General features: G+C 47.7%; 1 protein-coding gene across 2 annotated transcripts in view; it reads left to right on the top strand.

Moving 5' to 3' along the window:
- The window catches only part of LOC146859475 (uncharacterized), a 154674-nt gene that overhangs the window by 58444 nt on the left and 71364 nt on the right, over window positions 1-24866 (top strand). For both annotated transcript variants that reach the window (XM_085650205.1, XM_085650204.1), the window contains exon 4: window positions 1115-1228. In XM_085650205.1, coding sequence (XP_085506331.1) covers window positions 1115-1228 — 114 coding nt within the window. The remainder of the gene's footprint in view (window positions 1-1114; window positions 1229-24866) is intronic.

Here is a 24866-nt window from a genome sequence, read left to right as displayed (position 1 = left end):
TTCCTTGCGGGACATCTGTCAGGCGGCGACGTGGGCTTCACTGCACACGTTTGCCAAGCACTATTGCCTGGACAGCCAAGTCCGGAGAGACGGCTTCTTTGGCTGTTCTGTTCTCCAGGACTTTCTGGTGTGATCGCGGTTCGCAGACCCACCACCGGGGTTGGTATTGCTGGGGTATCTATTCTAAGGTGAGTAATCTAACTAACGTGTTTCTTTCAGATGAACAAGTTACTTACCTTCGGTAACGATGTATCTGTAAGAAACATTAGTTAGTTAGATTCCTCACCGACCCACTCATCCTCCCCGTTCTGCGAACTGACATCTAGGGTTAAGGCTATCCTTTTCAGGGCCCTAGATTTTTTGGCACCAGTGTCGGTCTCTTGCATGGCTTTGCGTTCCTGGCGTGGAAAGCTATGTACAAGAACTGACGTCAGCGCGCGAGGGCGGCGTCTAAGTACTCCGACGTCATTCCGGCGCACGACGCTGACGACGGACGCGGAGCCGCAGACGACGCCTAGCAACGCGCAAGGGGTATTGCTGACACAAAATCTTTCCGGATCCAGCCTGACGCCTGGGGATATTCTAAGGTGAGGAATCTAACTAACTAATGTTTCTTACAGATACATCGTTACCGAAGGTAAGTAACTTGTTCTTTAAGACTATACATTCCCACTGCTTTATAAGCCTTATCACTAAATTAATTTTCTTTAAATTATGTCCATTAAGCTTGCTCACGCCGCTCACAACATAAAGGTCAAATTAAACTTTTATGCCACACCACTTTCAACTGTCACCAGCCGCCTCTGAAAAACACCTTTGTTAAAAATGTAAGAACGCTCTCTTTTAGAAATGAAATCAAAAACCATAATCATCCGTCTTAGATTCTTCTGTCTGTGCTGGGAAAATGAAAATGAGAATGTAGAATAACAAGCATAATGATGAAACATAACCTTTCCACAGTTGTATCTGGAAAGGTCTAAAGGAACCTAAAACATCTTCTATATCATTCATAATTGTGGTTGTAAAATAACTAGCATTCCTTGTTTATGGGAAGCGTGCAGCTAAAGAGACCATTTTGTTGTGTAAGTAAACCACTAGTTTTTTTTTATAACAGGTGGCGTAAGGGATAGCTCCACTTCGACCCTGGGAATAAAAGGAGAAGAAAGCCACCATGCACAGGATCCCCACAGCATACGCAGAAGAAGAAGCAGAGAGAATCTCAGCACAGGTCAGGCACAAGGAGGGGGATCTTTTGGTTGAAAGTTAAATTGTGAGGTATATTGGCTGTAATTAAGGGTCACCGGGAGCAGTATCCGCAGGAGGGTGGGGGAAGGGCAATACCACTTCAGAACATTGTAGTGTTTTTGGGCCTGGGATTATCGGGTCCTAAATTCCAGACCCAGTGATCCTGGAAGAACCAGACCAGACCTGGATCTGGAGTTGAGGGGTAGCTGCAGCACCTGGTCCACCACCCAGCCTGCGTCTGCACAGCAGGGAGAGCAGCAGAGGCTGACATAGCCCCACCGTCCCCTGCTCCATCACACTTCTAAATCCGCACATAGCAGTAGACCCGATCTATGTCGGGAGACTCCCAATTCCTTAAACAAAAATGGCTTTATTTTGGCCATCTCCCACCTGAAATTGCCTGTACTTCAAAAAAATACATTCTTAATTTGTGGATGTGTCATGTTCTAAGTACATCTAAAATTGCAATGCTAACCTCCGCACAGTAGTACACAGAATGACACTGTTAGACCTGTCAGCCCTTTGGCAGTTCCCTCCTCATTTTATTATTTTTATCCCTTGTCCCCTTCTCATTTTTCTGTCTACCATATTTTTTTTAGGTGTTGTTGTAGAGGTTCTGGGCGCCTCTTCCTCATCCCTTGAGGGAAAGACGCAAGGTGCTCCTCTGAGGAGAATAGATGAGAGAGGTGAGATGCGCAAAATGGTGGCTCCAACTGTCACTTTGACACCTGGGCCATGACTTGCCATGAGAGGTTCCGGAACCTTCTGGGCCCTTCTGGCAAGTCAGGCCCAAGGTGATAAATAGAGGTGGCAGGAGGGCAGCCATTTTAGGTTAGAGTGGACTGCGTGGCGAACAGGAGGAAGGCGCCTGTGTGAGGAGGTGGTTGTGCTGGAAAAGGAACGGACAGGTTTAAGGGCCTGCATAGATTTCCACTCCTGGTAACATCATCCCTAACCGTGCGACCGGGCCCTGAACGCAGTCGGAGATCTGGTGACCAGCGTTATCTGGAGGTCCAGTGGTCAGACTCCTTGAAAGAGGTCCAGGAGCAGTCTGTGACCGTCTCCCTATCCTCAACACGCCCCCCCGCTAGAGGGGCGATGTCCATCCCCAGGAAATGAGAGGGTTCTGGACTCTCATCTAGCTGCACAGAAGAATTCCTGGCACCCTTAATTTGCCCCCCCCCCCTTCTTTCTTCCTCCCTACGAGACCCTACCTGACACGATCACCGCCGCCACCCCAAGATCGGAGGGCTCCTGTTGTCCTCTGGAGGTGGCTCGCTGCTGAGGGGAGTTCCTGTGAGGAGCGGGTGAGGAGTTCGCCTGAGAGAAGAGAGAGACGCGACAGGCTTGGAGGTCGGCATCCTCCGATCACGTGTGAAGGGCCTTAGCGCCGCCCCTCTCTGCTGCCGGTAGCTGAGGAAGGCCGCGCCCCGTTTGACACGCTGTTTCTGGAGGCAGCGGGCGCCTCCCACAACTGAGTTCGGATCGACCCGGGGCCCATAGCTGTGGAAAGGTCAGGGAAAGGCCAGCGACAACGGAGGACACCCGCCGAAGAGTCAGCGTTGTCAGAGGCACTTCAGTGGGGGGGTGCCTAGAGTGACGCCTCTGACTCTGTCAGGATTTCCCCATCGGGGGCCATGAGTTCAGTCACCCTGGATCAGGTCCCTTCAGTGCCGGATTCAGCGCTACTACTGCGGGGACAACCGGCGTGAGCACAGTAAGCGGGGCATTAGAAGGTGGGAGGTGGAAGGAGTCCCCGGAGGGCACCTGGGAGTACGCCGCAGCAGTAGGGGATGTCCTGATATCCATTAGGTTCCGTTACTGTGGAACACAGGCTCTTGGCAAATAGTACGGGGAAAGAGACTTGAGTTAACACAAGACTGATCATTGGGGAATACAGTCCTTCCACTCAGTGTTGAGGAGAAGCCACCTCCCCTCCCATGACAGCTTGAGTTCGAATACCATGTTAATGTAAAGGTTATGAGTTGCCAGCCACAGTGAATGTCCAAGGTAGCGCCTAAAAGGCAGAGATTGGATAGGATTGGCAGAATAAGAGTCAGGTGGTGTAGTTGGGAGGGGAACCATCGGATTGAATGTTTTGAGGGGACTAAATGCTCATTCGCAATGTGATTAAAAGCTCAAAGGGCAATTACAAGTCTATTGTATGAAATGTATTGTTTGGAGTGAATTGTCATTTCCTCTGCAAGTACAAGGTACACTGTTGTCATGTGAAATTGCGGATTCTTGTAGAGTAAGACAAGTTTATCTAGTACCGTAACGTGCAGGTTTGACCTTAGACAAAGGAGAGAGGTTCTAATGTAAATGAAATGAACTGGTTTTAATTGTAATGTCAAAGTGAAAACTGAACCCAGATCAGAAAAGAAAGGTTATAAAGTTTATAATAACTCTTTACAAAAATCGGTGTAGTGTTCTTTTTGAGTGATGTGGCGCAGGATTGCGAGCTGAGTGGGATGCAGCCATGAAAAGCCAAATGGAGTGTTGAGCCAAGTGACTTGAGCCAAGCTACCCCCTTAGACGTAGGTCTAACAAATTGGTGCTCAGCGGTGGGATCGTTATTCAGTGCTTGCATCCGCTTGGTAGCAGTTTTGCGCGCATCACCACCTACACTGTATTGTTTTGACTGGAGTTTTCTCCAGACTGTCTTTTAATTGGAGGATTTTTGAAATTGTCCTGTGTATATTCCCTTTCTTGAGAAAAGTTCTTGCTAACTGTGTGGGGGTCCCATCTGGCAGGATGGAATTCGAATTGGGTAGGCTGGAGGAGTACACAGCGGCCCAATTGAAGGAGTTCTGCCAGGAACGGGGGGTATTCTTTAAGCAAGGGGTGAAGAAGACAGAGCTCCAGGCAAGCTTAAGAGCCTGGGTTATGGCCCACCCTAGCGGGAAACAGGAAGAAGAACCAGAACTAGATCTCCTAGAAGAACCGGAAGTCCTTCTACCCCCTGGGAACGGTAATATGGACGTGGGGTCCAGGGCCCCATCAAGAGTGGGAAGTAGCGCCTCGGGGGGGAGCCTGTCCTCTGCTGACCTAGTTGATCGGAGGGAAGAGAGACAGCTTAGAATGGATCTGGCCCGGTTGGAAAAGGAGAGGGAGGAGAGGAAGTTCCTCCACGAGCTTCAGTTAAAAGAGTTAGAGCTCAAAGTCCTTCAACTTGGAACCCCCAGTAGTCCTAATGGTGGCAGCATACCGAGAGAAGTCTCGAGAGAGTCCAGGCCCTACCTGCCCAAAGACGTGGTTGCTAGCTATGGCGTAGGGGATGATATTGTAAAATGGCTGGCTGCCTATGAGGTTTCTCTAAGAGCCCATGGGGTCCCTGAAGCCCAGTGGGGGGGTGGCCTGTATAGGTATATGCCTCCGGTGGGGAGGGATGCCTTGTTAGCGCTAGAACAGCCAGACCAGACCCGGTACCCTGTTATGAAGGTAGCCCTAGTAAGGAAATTTGGACTGACCCCTGAAAAATTCAGGCAGAGGTTTAGGGGTAGTCAGAAGTTGTCCACTCAGAATTGGGTGGACTTCTTGGACTACGCCAGGAAGGCCTTAGAGGGCTGGGTGCAGGGCAGTGATGTCAAGGACTATGAAGGACTGTACAATTTAATTCTAAAGGAGCACCTCCTAGAGAAAAGTTTTCCAGAGCTGCGTCAGCACCTGGTAGACAGCAAGCTAACCAATCCCAGGAAGCTTGCGGAGGAGGCGGATATCTGGGCGAGTACCCGGGTATCCTCAAAAGGGACTGGAGGGAATTTCCAAAGGACTGGACAGGGCGCCCCCCAGAAGACAGAGGGGGGAGACAAAAAGAGGGAGTTCTCTAAAGGTCCCCAAAAGAGTTCACCAGGGAAGGGAGTAGGATTCCCTCCTAAGGTTGTTCCCCACAAACCCCCTTATCCTGACCGTGGTCAGCAGCCTAGGGTTGTCCGATGTTACGAGTGTGGTGAGGTTGGGCACTATAAGGGGGATGCCAAGTGTCCCAAGAGACCACACCCTCCCATTGGAGGAAAGACCCCTGGGGTGGCGAGTGTAGTGCTCGGGGAGGAGTTGCCCCTAGATAAGGGAGGTGAGTGGGCAGGGCTAACCTTAGTGTCCTTAGGGGATTGTGAGATGGTTCCTAAGACCCAGATGCCCTCGAATACTACTAAGTATAGGCAATGGGTCACCATCAATGCCCAGAGGGTGGAGGCTCTGAGGGACACAGGAGCCAGCATGACTATGGTAAGGAGTCAGCTGGTGTCCCCAGAGCAGGTGGTCCCCAATGTAGTCCACCCGGTTGTGATGGCTGACAACCGAGAGGGTCACTATCCGGTGGCCCAGGTTCCCTTTGAGTGGGGAGGGGTTGCGGGTCCTCTACGAGTTGCGATCAGCCCTGCCATGCCGGTCGACTGCCTGTTGGGAAATGACCTTGAACACTCGGCGTGGAAGGAGGTTGAGTTCAGGGCCCACATGGAAATGTTGGGGACCCCTGAGTGGACGTGTGCTCACACTCGGTCCGTGACCACCCGAAGAGGGGATTCACAGAGGTTGGAGCCTGGGACAAAGGCCCAACCAGCTGCCGGAAAGGGTAGACGGGGACGGGGAAAGCCTGCCCCGGCATCTGGCCCTCCAAAGGTGGATGGGGCCACCAAGGCGGCCCCGGAGTCTACGGAGGGGGATGTAATGTCCCTCGAGGGCTTGCCTACCCCTGCAGACTGGCAGGTGGAGGGAGGACCTACTAGGGAAGAGTTTTGTCGGGCCCAAAAGGAGTGCCCTACCCTTGAGGGTTTACGGCGGCAGGCCGAAGCCCAGGCAGCGGGTAACGATTCGGGGAACTTCCACATATACTGGGAAGATGGACTCCTGTATAGCGAACCCAAGGCTCCGGTGCATGGTTCATCCCGGGCCTTGGTAGTTCCCCAGCGTTACCGAGCCTTCCTATTAGGACTGGCTCACGAAATACCCTTGGCAGGACACTTGGGACAAGACAAGACCTTTGCTCGACTTGTTCCTCATTTTTACTGGCCTCAGATGAGGATTACGTCCGATACTTTTTGTAGGACGTGTGTAACCTGCCAAGCTAGTGGGAAAACAGGGGTGAAGCTGAAAGCTCCCCTGGAACCACTGCCTGTCGTTGGTACCCCCTTTGACAGGGTGGGCATCGACATTGTCGGGCCATTGGATCCACCAACATCGGCCGGTCACAGGTTTATCCTGGTTCTGGTGGATCATGCCACACGGTACCCAGAGGCTATCCCTCTGAGGACCATTACTGCACCTGTGGTGGCACGGGCCCTTATGGGAATTTTTACCCGGATGGGATTCCCCAAGGAAGTGGTGTCGGACAGAGGTACCAACTTCATGTCGGCATACATGCGGGCTATGTGGAAAGAGTGTGGAGTTACCTACCGGTTCTCCACTCCTTATCACCCCCAGACTAATGGTTTGGTGGAAAGGTTTAACAAAACCTTAAAGGGCATGATCCGGAGTCTGCCCGAGAGCCTGCGGAGGAAATGGGACATCCTCCTGCCTTGTTTGCTGTTTTCGTACAGGGAGGTACCACAGAAGGGAGTGGGCTTCAGCCCCTTCGAATTGCTGTACGGGCACCCTGTGCGTGGACCCCTCAGCCTGGTGAAGGAAGGATGGGAAAAGTCTCCCAGAAAACTTCCCACGGATGTGGTGAGCTACATGCTGGCCTTTCGTAGCCAAATGGCTAGGTTGTGGAAGCAAGCTTCCGAAAACCTAGAAGCCAGCCAAACGGTCATGAAGGAATGGTATGACCGAAACGCTCACCCGGTGGAGCTGGAGCCTGGCCAGAAGGTGTGGGTGATGGAACCTGGAGAGCTTAGCGCCCTCCAGGATCGCTGGTCAGGTCCCTTTGAGGTGGTTGAGAAAAAGGGTAAGGTTACCTACGTGGTAGATCTTAAGACCCCCAGGCAGCCCCATCGGGTGCTCCATGTCAACCGCCTCAAGCCTCACCAAGAGAGACCCGAGGTCACGTTAATGATGGTGACTGATGGGTCAGAGGAAGAGGAAAGTGAACCTCTTCCCGATCTGTTTGCGTCCCGAGAGAAGGATGGATCGGTGGAGGGAGTGATCCTTTCACCGACACTAACTCCTGAACAACGGAAGGACTGTCGCCATGTCCTGGAGCAGTTTGCTTCCTTGTTCTCCCTTATTCCGGGAAGGACTCATCTGTGTACCCATGATGTGGACACAGGGGACAGCCCACCTGTGAAGTCCAAGTCCTACCGACTGTCGGATAAGGTGAAGGCTAGCATCCATGAGGAGGTTACCAAGATGCTAGAGCTAGGAGTAATTGAGCCCTCAGGAAGTCCTTGGTCCAGTCCGGTGGTACTGGTACCCAAAGCTGCCCCACCGGGCACTACCCCAGAACTCCGGTTCTGTGTGGATTACAGAGGACTGAATTCAGTGACAAAGACAGATGCTCATCCTATCCCGAGAGCGGATGAGCTCATTGACCGGTTGGGAGCTGCCCAATATCTCAGTACCTTTGACCTCACATCTGGGTACTGGCAGATTTCCCTAACAGATGGAGCCAAGGAAAGGTCAGCCTTCTCCACACCCGAGGGTCACTACCAGTTCTGTGTGATGCCCTTCGGGCTCAAGAACGCCCCTGCTACGTTCCAGCGATTGGTGAACCAGGTCCTCTCTGGAATGGAGACCTTTTCAGTTGCGTACCTGGATGACATCGCTGTCTTCAGCCGCAGCTGGGAGGACCATTTGAGTCACCTTCAGGCCGTACTTCAGGCTTTGCAGCAGGCAGGTCTGACGATCAAGGCCAGTAAGTGCCAGATCGGGCAGGGGTCGGTAGTGTACCTCGGTCACTTGGTGGGTCGGGGCAAGGTGCAACCCCTCCAGGCCAAGATCGAAACCATCATGGCCTGGGAACCCCCCAAGACACAGACAGAGGTTCGGGCCTTCTTGGGCCTCACTGGTTACTACCGACGCTTTGTCAAGGGATACGGAACCATCGTGGCCCCCTTGACTGAGCTCACTTCCAAAAAGCACCCTCGACGGGTGATCTGGACCGAGGGATGTCAACAAGCTTTTGACACCTTGAAAAAGGCCATGTGTGCGGCCCCTGTTCTCAGGGCCCCTGACTTCGCTAAGGAGTTCATCGTCCAGACGGACGCGTCGGAGCACGGTATTGGAGCAGTGCTGTCGCAACTTAATGATGGGGGTCTAGACCAACCGGTGGTTTTCCTATCTAGGAGACTACTCCCCCGGGAGCAGAGGTGGAGTGCAATTGAGAGGGAAGCTTTTGCGGTGGTGTGGGCTCTGAAGAAGCTGCGGCCATACCTGTTTGGCTCGCACTTCCTGGTTCAGACCGACCACCGGCCCCTCAGGTGGCTGATGCAAATGAGGGGCGAGAATCCCAAGTTGTTGAGGTGGTCCATTTCCCTACAGGGGATGGACTTTAGGGTGGAACATCGCCCAGGAGTGGACCACGCCAATGCTGACGGTCTCTCCAGGTATTTCCGCCTTAGTGAAGAGGACTCCCAAGGGGTTGGGTAGCTCTCCCCACTTTCAGCTGGGGGGGACGCGTGTTAGACCTGTCAGCCCTTTGGCAGTTCCCTCCTCATTTTATTATTTTTATCCCTTGTCCCCTTCTCATTTTTCTGTCTACCATATTTTTTTTAGGTGTTGTTGTAGAGGTTCTGGGCGCCTCTTCCTCATCCCTTGAGGGAAAGACGCAAGGTGCTCCTCTGAGGAGAATAGATGAGAGAGGTGAGATGCGCAAAATGGTGGCTCCAACTGTCACTTTGACACCTGGGCCATGACTTGCCATGAGAGGTTCCGGAACCTTCTGGGCCCTTCTGGCAAGTCAGGCCCAAGGTGATAAATAGAGGTGGCAGGAGGGCAGCCATTTTAGGTTAGAGTGGACTGCGTGGCGAACAGGAGGAAGGCGCCTGTGTGAGGAGGTGGTTGTGCTGGAAAAGGAACGGACAGGTTTAAGTTCCTGCATAGATTTCCACTCCTGGTAACATCATCCCTAACCGTGCGACCGGGCCCTGAACGCAGTCGGAGATCTGGTGACCAGCGTTATCTGGAGGTCCAGTGGTCAGACTCCTTGAAAGAGGTCCAGGAGCAGTCTGTGACCGTCTCCCTATCCTCAACACCCCCCCCCGCTAGAGGGGCGATGTCCATCCCCAGGAAATGAGAGGGTTCTGGACTCTCATCTAGCTGCACAGAAGAATTCCTGGCACCCTTAATTTGCCCCCCCCCCCCTTCTTTCTTCCTCCCTACGAGACCCTACCTGACACGATCACCGCCGCCACCCCAAGATCGGAGGGCTCCTGTTGTCCTCTGGAGGTGGCTCGCTGCTGAGGGGAGTTTGTGTGGGGCTTCCTGTGAGGAGCGGGTGAGGAGTTCGCCTGAGAGAAGAGAGAGACGCGACAGGCTTGGAGGCCGGCATCCTCCGATCACGTGTGAAGGGCCTTAGCGCCGCCCCTCTCTGCTGCCGGTAGCTGAGGAAGGCCGCGCCCCGTTTGACACGCTGTTTCTGGAGGCAGCGGGCGCCTCCCACAACTGAGTTCGGATCGACCCGGGGCCCATAGCTGTGGAAAGGTCAGGGAAAGGCCAGCGACAACGGAGGACACCCGCCGAAGAGTCAGCGTTGTCAGAGGCACTTCAGTGGGGGGGTGCCTAGAGTGACGCCTCTGACTCTGTCAGGATTTCCCCATCGGGGGCCATGAGTTCAGTCACCCTGGATCAGGTCCCTTCAGTGCCGGATTCAGCGCTACTACTGCGGGGACAACCGGCGTGAGCACAGTAAGCGGGGCATTAGAAGGTGGGAGGTGGAAGGAGTCCCCGGAGGGCACCTGGGAGTACGCCGCAGCAGTAGGGGATGTCCTGATATCCATTAGGTTCCGTTACTGTGGAACACAGGCTCTTGGCAAATAGTACGGGGAAAGAGACTTGAGTTAACACAAGACTGATCATTGGGGAATACAGTCCTTCCACTCAGTGTTGAGGAGAAGCCACCTCCCCTCCCATGACAGCTTGAGTTCGAATACCATGTTAATGTAAAGGTTATGAGTTGCCAGCCACAGTGAATGTCCAAGGTAGCGCCTAAAAGGCAGAGATTGGATAGGATTGGCAGAATAAGAGTCAGGTGGTGTAGTTGGGAGGGGAACCATCGGATTGAATGTTTTGAGGGGACTAAATGCTCATTCGCAATGTGATTAAAAGCTCAAAGGGCAATTACAAGTCTATTGTATGAAATGTATTGTTTGGAGTGAATTGTCATTTCCTCTGCAAGTACAAGGTACACTGTTGTCATGTGAAATTGCGGATTCTTGTAGAGTAAGACAAGTTTATCTAGTACCGTAACGTGCAGGTTTGACCTTAGACAAAGGAGAGAGGTTCTAATGTAAATGAAATGAACTGGTTTTAATTGTAATGTCAAAGTGAAAACTGAACCCAGATCAGAAAAGAAAGGTTATAAAGTTTATAATAACTCTTTACAAAAATCGGTGTAGTGTTCTTTTTGAGTGATGTGGCGCAGGATTGCGAGCTGAGTGGGATGCAGGCATGAAAAGCCAAATGGAGTGTTGAGCCAAGTGACTTGAGCCAAGCTACCCCCTTAGACGTAGGTCTAACAGACACCATGGGGCAAAGAGGACCATTTGTTAAAAATGGTGAAACAGTTGTCTAGGTAGAGAATATATTATCAATCCAAGTGAAACCAAACAAATATTGTAACTGTCTCTGGGATACCTGAACACAAATTACTTTTATTGAAAGTCTATTTATTTTCCCTCAAAAATTATGAAATTGTGAAAGATTTGTTTTATTATCTTTTTCACATTTTGCGTCCCTACCAGCTCTGCCTCTGAATTTGACAAAACGTATATTTATTGTGGACGGAAACAATATGTGTATTTGATGGTGGCAATCCACAGTTATCCACCCAAAGAAATGCTACTTATAGCAGGAAACATTTTTTTTATCAATCTGAAGGATGAAAATCATTCGTTCTGTTCATTCATATCATGTAAAAGTTAGCATAATGTATCTATGACGGTATTCTGACCACATAAACACTTATTGAAATGTTCTAGAAGACGCATTTCCTTTCGAGTCTTACTGCACGACAAAAAGGGCCGAAAACCATGCTGTAGCCATCTTGGTTTGTGATAGACCACGTGTCAGATCACGTGGTCTATCCTTTGCCTACCGTTCTCATGATTTAGTTCGCACCAGCCCAGAGACAGGTTAGTGGTATTTATGGCCGAGGCCCAAGGTCACATCTGCTGTAGGGAGTATCAAGCAGATTCCTTCAGGCCCCGGGGCGAAAAGGGAGTAACCCTGCCGACCTTCTCTGTATAGATAGCAACCCTTTGTGTGAGCCTGAAACTTAACACTGTATGAGCTCATCCAGGAGCCCATGGACTAACTGGTATTTTTCCACTTATATGGCTTTGTATGCTGAATCTGTTATGTAAATAAGTGTGGTTTTGTCTGGGAGCCAGCAGTCTTCCTCGGCGCACCTGATGGGTGAGGATCGAGGAGGCTCCTCTATATAGAGTTTTGCTTTGGCCAATAAAGCTTCAGAACCTTTTCCGTTGCCGACTGACTTATTTGAAATATATCTTGCGGGCCACTGGTAAGTGTGGCCCTTGGGATTTTTATTGAGTACTTCAGTTGTCGACTCTGGGGGGACCCCGTGATAGGGCATTTTCCTCCCCCGTAGTCAGGTGGTAGGATTGAGGGCGTCCTGGTCGGACGGGTGGAGAAGAGGGATTTTACACTTCCACTCCCGATCAGGGTGTCCTCTGCTGCTAGTAGCCCTTCACCGGGGTCCTACGGGCTTAACACAGGAGCTGACCGTGTTGGTCCCAAGAAGTTGGCAGCGGAGAGCGAACGTCCGTACCTGGGTGCATCCGTTGCGTAATTTGTTTGTTTGACGCACGCTTTTGAGCAGTGCATTTGGAACAGTTAACTGTACTTTGATTTGGGGGTCATGAGTACCCTAGGAGAATTACAGAGGTCTTGCAGGGTGGTCCGGTAGGGACTGACTGTAGAGACTCCGCGGATCTTTTGTGATTTAGAGACGCTGATCAGATGCCTAGTTGTTACCTGTGTGTAACACACGGCCGGATTGTATTCGGAAAAGCCTGTGGCTGTAATTGGGTAGCCGTGGGACATACCTGAGGTGATGCTCGCACCACATCAGAACAGTCTCAGTGGTGAACCAAGGAGGTCATAGGATGGTCTGTAGTCCAGTCCGTGGTCGCACCTGTCTGACTGCCTCTTGCCAGTCTTTCTGGAAGACTGCTCGTTGTGAATCTGTTGGTCCGGTATTTTGAATAATTCTCCACGAACGGGAGTCGACGGGCTCGGTTCGTTTGTTTGGATGCATCAAGTTTGAATAAATAGGTTGAGGTTGAACTGCAGAAAACGTTACCTAGGAGCAATCAATATGTGTTATATGTGATACAAGAATTTGTTTGTACGTTATTAGTGTTTGTCTGTTAACTAACAATGCCGTGCTTCAGTAGATTCAATTGTTTTGGTGGTTGTTGTCGGACTGGTGGCTCTCGGCTGGCCGAAAGCCAGCCTGCCCCACCAGAGGGCAGTCCCAACCATTTCATGTATATAAAACATGGAATAACTCCTCTATTGTTTAATACTTTGTGGCATAAGTATACCAGAGGTAATGAAGAATTGCAATGGCCTCAAACGGGTTCCTTCGATGAAAAGAAAATTGCCTTCTTACAGGATCAGTTATTTTCTAGACGCAGTAGACAGTCTATGTTTGATGCATTAAACACCTGGCAGAAGGAATCTAAGCGGAGGCGAATGAGAGAGGAGAAACTAGCTAGAGTTAAAGCAGGGCAAACAGTTACTCAGAAGGCTGTTGCCTACGACAGAGCCCGAACAGCAGAAGGGATTGAATGTGTAAATCGTGAGTGCAGGTTACAGGCCAATAATAGTTACGTGGCTCGGCCTGACGCCGAAGATGAAATTGGAGACTTGCTGGACTTGCGGCCACCACCCCCATATGTCCCGCAGCGGTTATACCCGGCGGTACCAGATACCCCGGTATTAGCTGTTGCAGATCCAGTAGCCCCTTCGCAAGTTTCAGCTGTGACGACGGTAGCTCCTGCTGCGTCGGCACCGCCCCAAACCAATTTGTCCCGGTTGTCCTCGTCTGTTACAGAGATTATGACTTTATTGCCTAATTTGTTTTCATCCGCGACAGCTGGGAATCTTCAGCTGTCACCCGGGTCAGCCCATTCTCCCCATGTGATGGCCTCTTCCTCGGCGAGCGCAACTCCCTTACCAGCTGCTTCCACTCCGGTACATCCTCCCGGTTCCCTTGAAGGAAAAAGACTGTTTAACCGGTCAGCCTTAAAATTTGAGGAAAGGGAGGTTATTGCGCTACAAGCATCACAGTGGATGTGACAGCCTATTTATACTCTGTCCGACATATGGAGCACTATGAAAGACTACGAGCCCGTGATGCAACAGCATGCGTTGGACCATATGGCTGCATGCCTGATATCATTATGGGAACACGTTTATACAGGGGGGAAGGCTCCGGTAATATGGTATACTATTCATGACCATGCCCATAAATTTCAATTGACCCCGGAGGAGGTGTTCAGAAATGTTGGAACGTTGGTTAGTTATAGAACCCGACTTCAATCTTCTGGTCCTGTGGGTTCCGCGCATTTTCCAATGCGTGAGGTCCACCCTATTTATCATCCAGAAATTACTGAAATAATAGATGCTACGGGAGCGGTTACCCGCCCGCGAGCCGATGCTCGTTTTCAGGAGCAGTGGGTGTACACCCCATGGAAACGCAGTGAAGTGCTGTCATTGAAAGCTCATTTGCCCGACCCTAGGAAGAATCCTACAGCTTATTATAAAGAACTTACTGAAGCCGCCTCATCGGCAGTAATGACATTGGCCAATATAGAATTATTCTTTGCTCTATTAGTGCCAGTGGATATATGGCGTCAGGTACATGACCAAGACCATGTAACTGAATTTGGGGGAACATGGGATCAATTGAAAGATTGGGATAAGGATCGAAAACCAGGAGATAAACCCAGGGCCGAAATATTAACGCTACCTGACAAAATAATTACATACATGCATTCGCTAATTCCGCCTAGGAAAGTGGATTGGGATAAATAGACCGCATGCCGGCAGAAGAAAGATGAGTGTGTTGGATTTCTTCACTAGATTTGAAGGTGTTTTTATTGAATTTAGTGGCCAGGACTTATCTAAGGAGGGTGGTATACGCTTGTTTGTCAACAGATTTGTAACTAATTTACTGCCCGAAATCTCGGCCCTACTCCAGGCCGCAGAAAGTACTTGGACGACGTCTACTCCCTCGATCATATTAAGCATGGCTCAATATTATGAGCACGGAGAGAATGAAAGTAAGGATAAGACGGAAAAGAAAGCAAAGGAGTTAAAAACACGGGTCCTGTTACAGCAGGTTGAGAGAGGCCGTGGTAGGGGTAGGGGAGGTCCGACCTCTGCACCACAAGGGGCGGGCCAAGTACAGAGTGGAGGACGAACTGATTTAGGAATAAACCAATGCGCCTTTTGTAAACAGGAGGGACATTGGCGTTCCCAGTGTCCGTTGTTATATGCGCAAAACAACACTATACGAGGCCAAGGGAGAGGACGCGGTGGTGGTAGTCGAGGCGGACATACACGACAGGAGGAGTCTGGACACGGTGGGAATAGTCAGAACTATTTTGATCATGGTCAGAGAAAGCAGTATTTCAATGAAGGATGTGGCAGCGATGCATCGGCAGGCTATCCTCGTGCATAGGACAGCCAAAGGCAGAGTGGGGGACGTGTGTCAATTCCTATAGATCAGAACGGACCTTATGTTAATGCACATTTAATGGGCGCATTGGGTAAGTTTCTAGTTGACACAGGAGCTATGAACAGTTCTGTTTCACATGCCCTTGTCCCTGGGGCTGCTCTGTCTGGCCAGGATAATGTGTCCGTAGGTTTCTCAGGAACTCCGGTGGTGAGCCCCATTTCCCGACCTCTTTCTTTTGCTCTGGGCCCTATTTCTATTGATTCGCCATTCCTTCTAACATCGCAATGTGGGGAGAATTTATTAGGCATAGACTTACTGAAAAGGCTACATGCTCGTATATATTGTTCCCCAGACGGTGTCTATTTGACTGTCCAACCCCCTTTGGTAAAGTACTTTTCTAAGACTGACACCTTGCCCCCTGAATTCGCACAGATTCCAAAAACCCTTTGGGCTACAGGAGACACTGATGTGGGTTTGTTGAGGATACCCCCAATTTCAATTACCTTAAAGCAAAATGCTCGGCTACTGAAAATACCGCAATATAAAATTGCCCCTGTAGGTGAACGAGCCTTGTTGTCCATTATTCAGGATCTGATCCGATCTGGGGTGGTGGAAGAGACAACCTCCAATGTGTGTAATAGTCCCATTCTTCCTATTCTTAAAAGGGCCCCCGTAGATTGCAATCCTGATTACGTAGATACATATCGCTTTGTGATTGATTTGCGCGAGATAAACAAGATCGTGGTACCTCAGTATCCCGTGGTGCCTGATATAACCACCATATTGACTAAGATTCCTCCTACAGCTCAATATTTCTCTGTGATTGATCTGAAAAATGCTTTCTTCAGCATTCCCATTCATCCTGATAGCCGATATCTTTTCGGATTCTCATTAGCTGGTCGCAGCTTCCGCTTTTGTCGCGCTCCCCAGGGCTATACAGAAAGCCCTAGTATTTATAGTCAAGCGCTCAAAGCCCTATTGGATACTCTAATTTTGCCTGATGGTAACGTACTGTTACAGTACGTAGATCTATTGGTGGCTGCGGATACTGAACAGGGTTGCCGGGATGCCACAGTTAAATTGTTGCAGCATTTGGCCACCCATGGTAATAAGGTATCCTTGTCTAAATTTCAATATTGTCGACCGGAGGTGACTTATTTAGGTCATCTTCTGTCGAAGGAGGGTAGGCGTCTAACTCCTGATCATATAACAGCTATATCTAATATGTCTGTTCCTTGCACGCAACGTGATGTCCGCGCTTTCCTTGGCATAACCTCTTACTGTCGCCATTGGATTCCTAACTTTTCCCTTCTGACTAAACCTCTACTATACTTGACAACTAAGGATGTGAATGAACCTTTACCTTGGACTGCTGAACGTCAGGATGCTTTTATCTCTCTGAAGTCTGCTCTTTGTTCCGCTCCTGTGCTTGGCACTCCGGACTACCGGAAGCCTTTTACACTCTACGTGCATGAGGTGGACGGTTGCTCGCCGCTGTTTTCTTTGCTGATACATCAGCAACAGGACCCCCTGTCCCTCGCTGCACATAATGCTTATTAACTTAAAATAGGGACAAATCAATACATTCATTCTATTGTGAAGAATGTATACAGCATTAAAAGGACATCTTCGATGCTGGTAATAGCTCTGAATCTACCAAAGGCTCGCCTTTTGGGTCAGACGTTATTCTGAGATGAATGCAGGTCCTTTTGTTCAAACGAAGGTAGAGCCACACAAACCACTGGATTTTTGTAAAACGCTCACAAATGAATCCCCGTCTCCTAGTCCAGTCTTTAATTATTCTAGTCTTTCTGTTGTGTGCTGACGATTCCAGTCGCACCCGGTAGTGTCCCTTGGTCTCCAGAAACGGATGGTGTATCTGCCTGCCATGCAGAGAGTAGGAAACTTAACTTGAGCCCTGAGACCCCTCACGCTCATCTAACCTGAAGAAGGAACCATTGAGAGAAAGGCCGTTGAGCCCTAAGATGCCTCACGCTCATCTAACCTGAAGAAGGAACCATTGAGAGAAGGCCGTTGAACCCTGAGACCCTTCACGCTCATCTAACCTGAAGAAGGAACCTTTGAGAGAAGACCGTTGAGCCCTAAGACCCCTCACGCTCATCTAACCTGAAGAAGGAACCCTTGAGAGAAGGCCGTTGAGCCCTAAGACCCCTCACGCTCATCTAACCTGAAGAAGGAACCATTGAGAGAAAGGCCGTTGAGCCCTGAGACCCCTCACGCTCATCTAATGTGAAGAAGGAACCATTGATAGATGGCAGTTGTGCCCTGAGACCCCTCACGCTCATCTAACCTGAAGAAGGAACCATTGAGAGATGGCCGTTGAGCCCTGAGACCCCTCACGCTCATCTAACCTCAAGAAGGAACCCTTGAGAGATGGCCGTTGAGCCCTGAGACCCCTCACGCTCATCTAACCTCAAGAAGGAACCCTTGAGAGAAGGCCGTTGAGCCCTAAGACCCCTCACGCTCCTCTAACCTGAAGAAGGAACCATTGAGAGAAAGGCCGTTGATCCCTGAGACCCCTCACGCTCATCTAATGTGAAGAAGGAACCCTTGAGAGATGGCAGTTGTGCCCTGAGACCCCTCACGCTCATCTAACCTGAAGAAGGAACCATTGAGAGATGGCCGTTGAGCCCTGAGACCCCTCACGCTCATCTAACCTCAAGAAGGAATGATTGAGAGATGGCCATTTGGTCCTGCCAGAAACTGGGCAGCTTGTTGGTGAGCTCCCCTCATCCTAACCCTATTGTGAATATCCCGCTAACACTTACCACGTCGCTCCTGGTAGCATCATTTATCGCATCTTAACAGATCCCATAGCTTACATCAACTCACTTTTAAACTACTTATTATATTCTTGGAAGCCAATCCTATTTTTCTTGTTGCTGGCATGGGACATAACTCTTTGATATAAATCGTTGTGGATGATAGTGTTCGGTTGGCTTGTTCCACTAGCTAGAATTCTAACGCAGAGTAAAATGTCTCTGATGTCCAGAGAGGACTAGCAGAAAAGAATATTACATCTCCTTCTTTCGAATGGCATCCTTGTGACATCCCATGGTCAGTCGCTGCACATTGCACGCCAGCCCCATCACTTGGACCTCATTTTACATCGGATCTAATCAATGACTTCCTTTTAAACGCTTGAGGAGTCGCTTGAAGAAGTAGGGGGCTCCTCTCGTATTCAAGAGAGGAAGTTTTGCCACTGTTAACTGAACCAATTTAGTATTGTCTGTGGCTATTTTGGGTTTTTTGGTCCTTTGTGGCTGTAGAATAATAATACTTGCATGAACTCATGTTGCTTGGAAGCCAGTGTTAAATGCCAAAGATTTCGATCACATTGTAGATTGAGCTTGGTTCCCTTAACAGTGATAGTCTTCCTACCTCTTTTAAGGTGTGGGTGAAACTGATCGGTGACCTGCCACACCTCCTTCATATATTACTTCAAAAACAACCAATTTTTGGATAATCCCCCTGCCAGGGACTGGACATTTATTGTCAAGTTTCCCCTCAGGCGCCTTCCCCCGAACCTTCGAGGTTAACACACACACACACAACATTTTTTATTCTTAAGCTGAAGGCTTCTATTATATACCAACCTAGTACAACATTTAAAGTGGTTGTAAAAGTATATTGAGAGCAAGAAATATAACAAGCATTTGTAATGCAATGGATCTCGCATTTGCGAGAGTTTGAACTATTGGCATTGTAAATGACAATGCCTTTTATTTATGTGCTTTGAAAACCTACAAGCGGTGCGTGAACACGCATTTTGTACTTCTAGTCCTGGTATACAAGAAGCAAGGCTGGCAGTAAAAGAGACACAGTTACTGCCATCCTTCTATAAGCACAAAGTGTGTGTTTACGCACCTCTTTCAGATTTTTAAAACACATAAATAAAAGGTTCTGAATGTTCAAATAATTTGCAAGCTTATCACATACTTACCCTTAGTAATTTTGACAGTTGCATTACACGTTATTCCTATTTGTCTCCTAGTGCTCTTACACCATCCATTTATGTAATGACTCGTATGCTGTCTCCTCTCAGCACATTGCCTCGATCATTCCCAGTTCACAAATATACAGCACCCTCAGTAATGGATATCTTTGTTGTCACCATGATTACCTGGTAACCAAAAGACTTCCAATCTGAAAATTGTCTCATTCAATGTTAAAGGACTTGACCACCCAATCAAACGTAAAAAACCCAAAAAAGCAACTACTTCTTGGGACAAAAAGGTGATATCACCTTGCTCCAGGACACTAAAATCAGAGATAAGGAATCTAGTTTCCTTAAAAGCAAAAGAATAATAATGGAAGTGATATGTTCCCCTCCAATGCATAAAAAGAATGGGGTCATCATACTTATAGCTAAGAAAGCAAACATTAAGTTGAATATTGCTTACTTAACTGCCTCCGAAGGATGGTGAACTACAGCCAAACTGAACAGAGCATGTACCCCCATCCATGTTGTAAACATCTACGGCCCAAACTCTGATGACCTTTCCTTTTGGGATGACCTTTCGAACAGGATAAGTAAAATTCTGGATAACAAACTCCTATTAGTTGGCATGGACTTTAAATTACCAATGGGACATACTCTTGGATAGGAATTCAAAATTTAAATATCCGTCATCAAAGGCACATAAAGCTATGATCAGACTCTGCCATAGGTTTAATTCAAAAGATTGCTGGAGATTACAACATCCGTACACCAAGGCTACAACTTTATTTTTCACCCGCATAATTCTTACAGCAGAATATTCTTTTAATGGATAGTTTAACCCACCTTCTTGACCACACAGTAATCAAACTTGGGGCCTAATTTAGATCTTGGTGGAACTCCACAAGCACACCAACCACACTCTCAACAAAGCCAACACACAAGAGCATCTACAAACAAAACACTACCAACCAAAAGCAAACACACGCACCCACCAGATTATCAAACACCAGTCATAAAAAACACGTCCAAACCTACACAACATACACCAGACCCACATGCAACTGCCAAACATATAGACACAATAACATCACCCACTCCAGCTCCCACTACCTTTAAAAGCCACTCCTCGACCGCCCATCCTACCCTTAATCCTTTTTTCATTAATTTTATTTTTGTCATTTTAAAAATTTACTTGTGAGAATTATGTAAATTATTATTACATATTTTTAATTTTACCATTGATTATTGTTTTTAAGTTTTAATAAAGGTGTGTTTATTTTAATTAAATAAGTGCAAAAATAAACACATTTGCATTACGCATAAGAAAAGAATTGCATATAAAAGCAATTTAAAAACGCACAAATCCAGAGCAATTTTAAACTGACCATTCATAAGAAAACGGATACAAAAGTAGCTTACTTTTGATTCCGACGACGACGGAGTTGATTTGCTTCGTGGTCTAGTAGCAGCAGCAAAGTTAGAACTAGTCGGTTCATGAGGGAAATGGAAGTGGAAAACAGGGAAAAAAAAGTAAGTTTCTACCTCGTATCCCTTCGTTTACGCCAACTCAGGTTTGGAGGTTTACCCGACACAATTTCCTCGGCGAAAAGGCACATCGTGATTGGGCCGGGGGTAATATTGGCTGGACTCCCTCCGTCAGCCGCTTCTGCCAATGTCGACGTGAGAGGAAAATTCTGCTGGAGTTGGTGGGATTCTGATGGACCCGCCAGCATTTAAATAGAGCAGGCGGACCCCTTAGTAGGAGGCAAGAGAATGTCACGGTAAAGCGATTGCGGGACCTGATCCACCAAGATCTAAATCAGGCCCTAAGAATCTTATTAGATCACTCCTGTATCAGTGAGTCACTCATGGGATCCAACCCAAAACCAGTTGACAAAATCTAGAGGTTTAATCTCTTGAAAAAGGCAGAGACTCTGGCTGTGATCAAAGAAGTAATATCTAATTAGTTATCTGATAATGCACCGTAAGACTCATCACCACATGTAAGAATGGAAGCACTCAGAGCTACGATTAGGGGGAATGTCATTAAACTGTCCTCAATCAAACAACAAATTTACAAATTCACTTATAACAAGAAATCTAACTTTTAGAATCCCGCCAATTGGTGCGCAGACCAAAAAACATTATAGGATAGGATAGGATAGGATAATCACTTGTAAAGCGCGAACAAATGCCGAGGCGTCTTGGCGCTAGTCCATAAAAAGAAACCACTCCATCTAACACCGGGTCCCATCAAAAAGCCGTGTTTTTATCAGTTTTCTAAAAACTTGGTGACTTTCAGTAAGTTTAACAAAGCCAGGGAGATCATTCCACCGGCTGGCCGCATGAAACGAATAAGCTCTGCCACCCCATCTAGCTTTTTTGACACGGTTAAGTTTAAGCAGGCTTTGAGTAGATGACCTGAGTGTCCGACCCGGGAGGTAGGGAGTAAAGAGCTTCTCAACTCCCTTATCAATGCTCATATCCAAGAAATATGAATATAATAAATTACTTAGCGTATGAGTCGGGACTTGGATCAATAAATATTTAGAGTGTAAATTTATGCAATGGCCACACAGCTAGTAAAATATTAGCCTCATATTTAAAGCATAAACAAAACTCCCAAAATATATCATCCCTGAAAGATGAGGGCACACTCATACCTCCCATCAAAAAATAACTCAAGTATTTAAGCATTTTTACCAAACATTATAGGCTGGCGAACCGTGTTTCTGTAGAGAAGACCGTGATAAATATTATGCACATCTAGAGCTCCCACATCTAAGCGAAGCTGATATCACATCTCTTAACAAACCTATCTCCAAAGAAGAAATGAAACTGACCATTAAGACACTCGAAACACATTAAGACACTCGAAACAGATAAAGCCCTGGGCCAAGATGGGTTCTCAGACAGATTCTATAAAGTTTTCTCAGACCAGACAGTGGAAAATCCTTTTAATCAGTTCTTCTCCACTAGCTCGAAATAGGGCACTTTGTCAGAAGCCTTAATAGTATTTCTCCCAAAGGAAGGTAAGGACCTTACTCTAGCGAACAATAAGAGACCGATATCCCAAATCCATATCCACTGTAAAATGCATGTGAAAATACTTGGTGAAAGACATGAACCTCTCATCAACACTCTAATCAGTCCATCACAAGTAGGTTTCTTGAAATGCCGTTTTTTGCCAGTGATAGCATTTGGTTAATGTGTTGCATGAGTGAGTAAGCCAAATCGACAACTTCTCCAACATTTGCAATTCCTTAAGGCTCGGAAAAAGCGTTCAATAAGTTGTCTTGAACCTTTATCGAGGCCATCCTCCATAAATACATTCTAGGTTCGTATTTTTAAAAAATGGCGATGTCAATCTTTAATCCTCAAGCAGGGGTCAGAGCAGGAGGATTCATCTCAGGTTACTTTAAATTAGGACAAGGGACAAGACCAGGGTGTCCCCTTTCCCCATTAGTGTTTCTACTGGCATTAGAACCACTTTTGCTTAATATTTAAAACCATACAGATATAAAAGGTGTCCCTTTCAATAACTTCACAGCCGAATTAGCCGCATATGCGGACGATATCTTAGTAATCACAGATGATTCACAACCTTCTATTCTAGCCCTTAAGGATACAATCGAAAAATACTCCCTAAGTTTCAGGGTACAAGCTAAATAGGGATAAGTCTGTGGTCAAATTACTGAATAGGCTAGGTTCTAAGTATATGTTTGGGTCTGCAAGATTAGCTTGGCAACCTCGGTATCTTAAGTACCCGGGTCTAGAATTCAGATATAATCTCCTAGACACGCTGAAACGTAATGAAGAAATCACTATCAAAAAAGTTTGGATATTTTAGATAGTTGGGCCCCAAAATTCATGAATTGGTGGGAAAGAATCGAATTCAGAAAAATGATGGTTCCTCTGCTTATAAATTACCTCTTAAGCATGTTCCCTCTTGAATGTTCAGATTATTTCATCTACAGGGTAGACAAGATGCCTAATAAAGTTCTATGGTCGGGCAAATGAGCACAAATTGCTTTAAAAAAAACTCTGTCTCCCAAAAGAGCTTGGAGGGGTAAGGGTGGAGAATTTTAGGAAATACCAACTAGCCTTCCTGGCTAAGCAAGAACTACAATGGGTCCTACCATTGAATGTATACCTACCACCATGGCTTCTAGTGGGAACAGCATTACTCAGAAGGAGCAACCCTAATTTTCTACTGACCGGGCAAAAATATGACATGCCCTCATTAACACTAAAAAGGCCCTTTTAGGTTTAAATGCCCTCTCCGGGGTTAGGATTAAAGACGCTAATATGACATCTTTATGGTACAGTGCAAAATTCAAATTAAAAGGCAAGCCTTTTCAATGGGAACATCGGATATCCAAACGTATCTTGTTTGTCAAACATTTAGACTTTCCATCGCAGCCTATTTCATTTGAAAATCTTCAAACACATTTTAGTCTAAATAGCATAGAGTTTTATAACTTCTTGAAACTAAACTCTTGTATTAATAATATGCCTAACCCATTTAAAGACCTGCCAATTACTCATTTATTCTCAAAATTGAACTCAAAAGGGCATCATGTATTCAAATTTCATAACATGTTCTTACCAAAATCCTCGAACCTGTTAAAACACCCGATATCCAAATGGGAAAATGATTTCCTCTGGTTATCCCCTGGGATAATGATGGGAGTTCAGTATTTGCACATTAGCTAGTCCCAGTTCTTTCGCAAACCAAGTCCTAACTCCTGCATAGAGGATACAGAAGACCTGATTGTCTATACAAAATGAAACTAAAAGAGGACCAGCCTTGTTGGGGTTGTGGAGAAGGGGCTGGCGATCTCACACATTTCCTGTTTCACTGCAGGCCAGTGAAACTCTTCTGAACAAAGATATTTAGTTTTATCACATCGGTTCTAGGTTTCCATCCTAAAGAAGAATTTACCTTTATTATTCTGGGGTATTTGACCCAAACATTTAAAATTAAAATGATCTCGCCCTTTTGGGCCTACCTTTGACTACCGCCAAGACTGCAGAATCTTCCTGTTTGGCATGCACAAATGGGATTATCATCTTAGAGGTGCTGATAACGTCTGTTTGAAGAATTCGCCATGAAAACCACAGTACAAGGCATTGTGGAAGTCACTTGATACCCACTAGTCAGAGTCCAAGCCACCATGAACCCTATACATGCCATCTGCACCACAATACTTTGTGCTTCTTAATCTTTTTCAGGCCCACTATTGCTGTATTTCTTAGTGTTAGAAGGGCGCCCTCCGGGAGCCGGATGGTGTCTGACTGACCACCCCGAGGGCCACCGTTCCTTAGGCGAGTAGCCGAGCGCCGCTGAGAAGCCCCCGGGGCGAGGTCCTTCTCCTATGATCGTATCAGCCAAGCAACCCCACCACCACAAAGGGACACAGCCAGGGTATTTATTCGTATACGATTTTTATCGGTTATCAGGGCAGGTTTCAGTGGCAATATTTACAGGTGGATCGAGGGATCCAAGAGAGTCTCAAAGTCTGGTTGGGAGGGGGTAGCGGGACAGTCTCAGTCTTAGCCTGGTACTGGACACCCTGCGCCTAGCTCTCAATCCTCGAGCCGGGGGGTTCCGTACGGTTCGGGGGATTGCTGCGGTGAGGTCGAGCCGCGACGAGGTCAGCAGGGCTCCGATGGTTTACTTCTGCGAGGTCGAGCCGCGACGAGGTCAGCAGGGCTCCGATGGTTTACTTCTGCGAGGTCGAGCCGCGACGAGGTCAGCAGGGCTCCGATGGTTTACTTCTGCGAGGTCGAGCCGCGACGAGGTCAGCAGGGCTCCGATGTTCCGGGAGGGTCTTCTTCTCAGCAAAAGGG

Source organism: Triturus cristatus, chromosome 3_2, assembly GCF_964204655.1.
Source record: "Triturus cristatus chromosome 3_2, aTriCri1.1, whole genome shotgun sequence".
NCBI classification, from domain to species: domain Eukaryota; kingdom Metazoa; phylum Chordata; class Amphibia; order Caudata; family Salamandridae; genus Triturus; species Triturus cristatus.
Note: the sequence above shows the minus strand (reverse complement) of the source record. Positions and strands in the feature narration are given on the sequence as shown.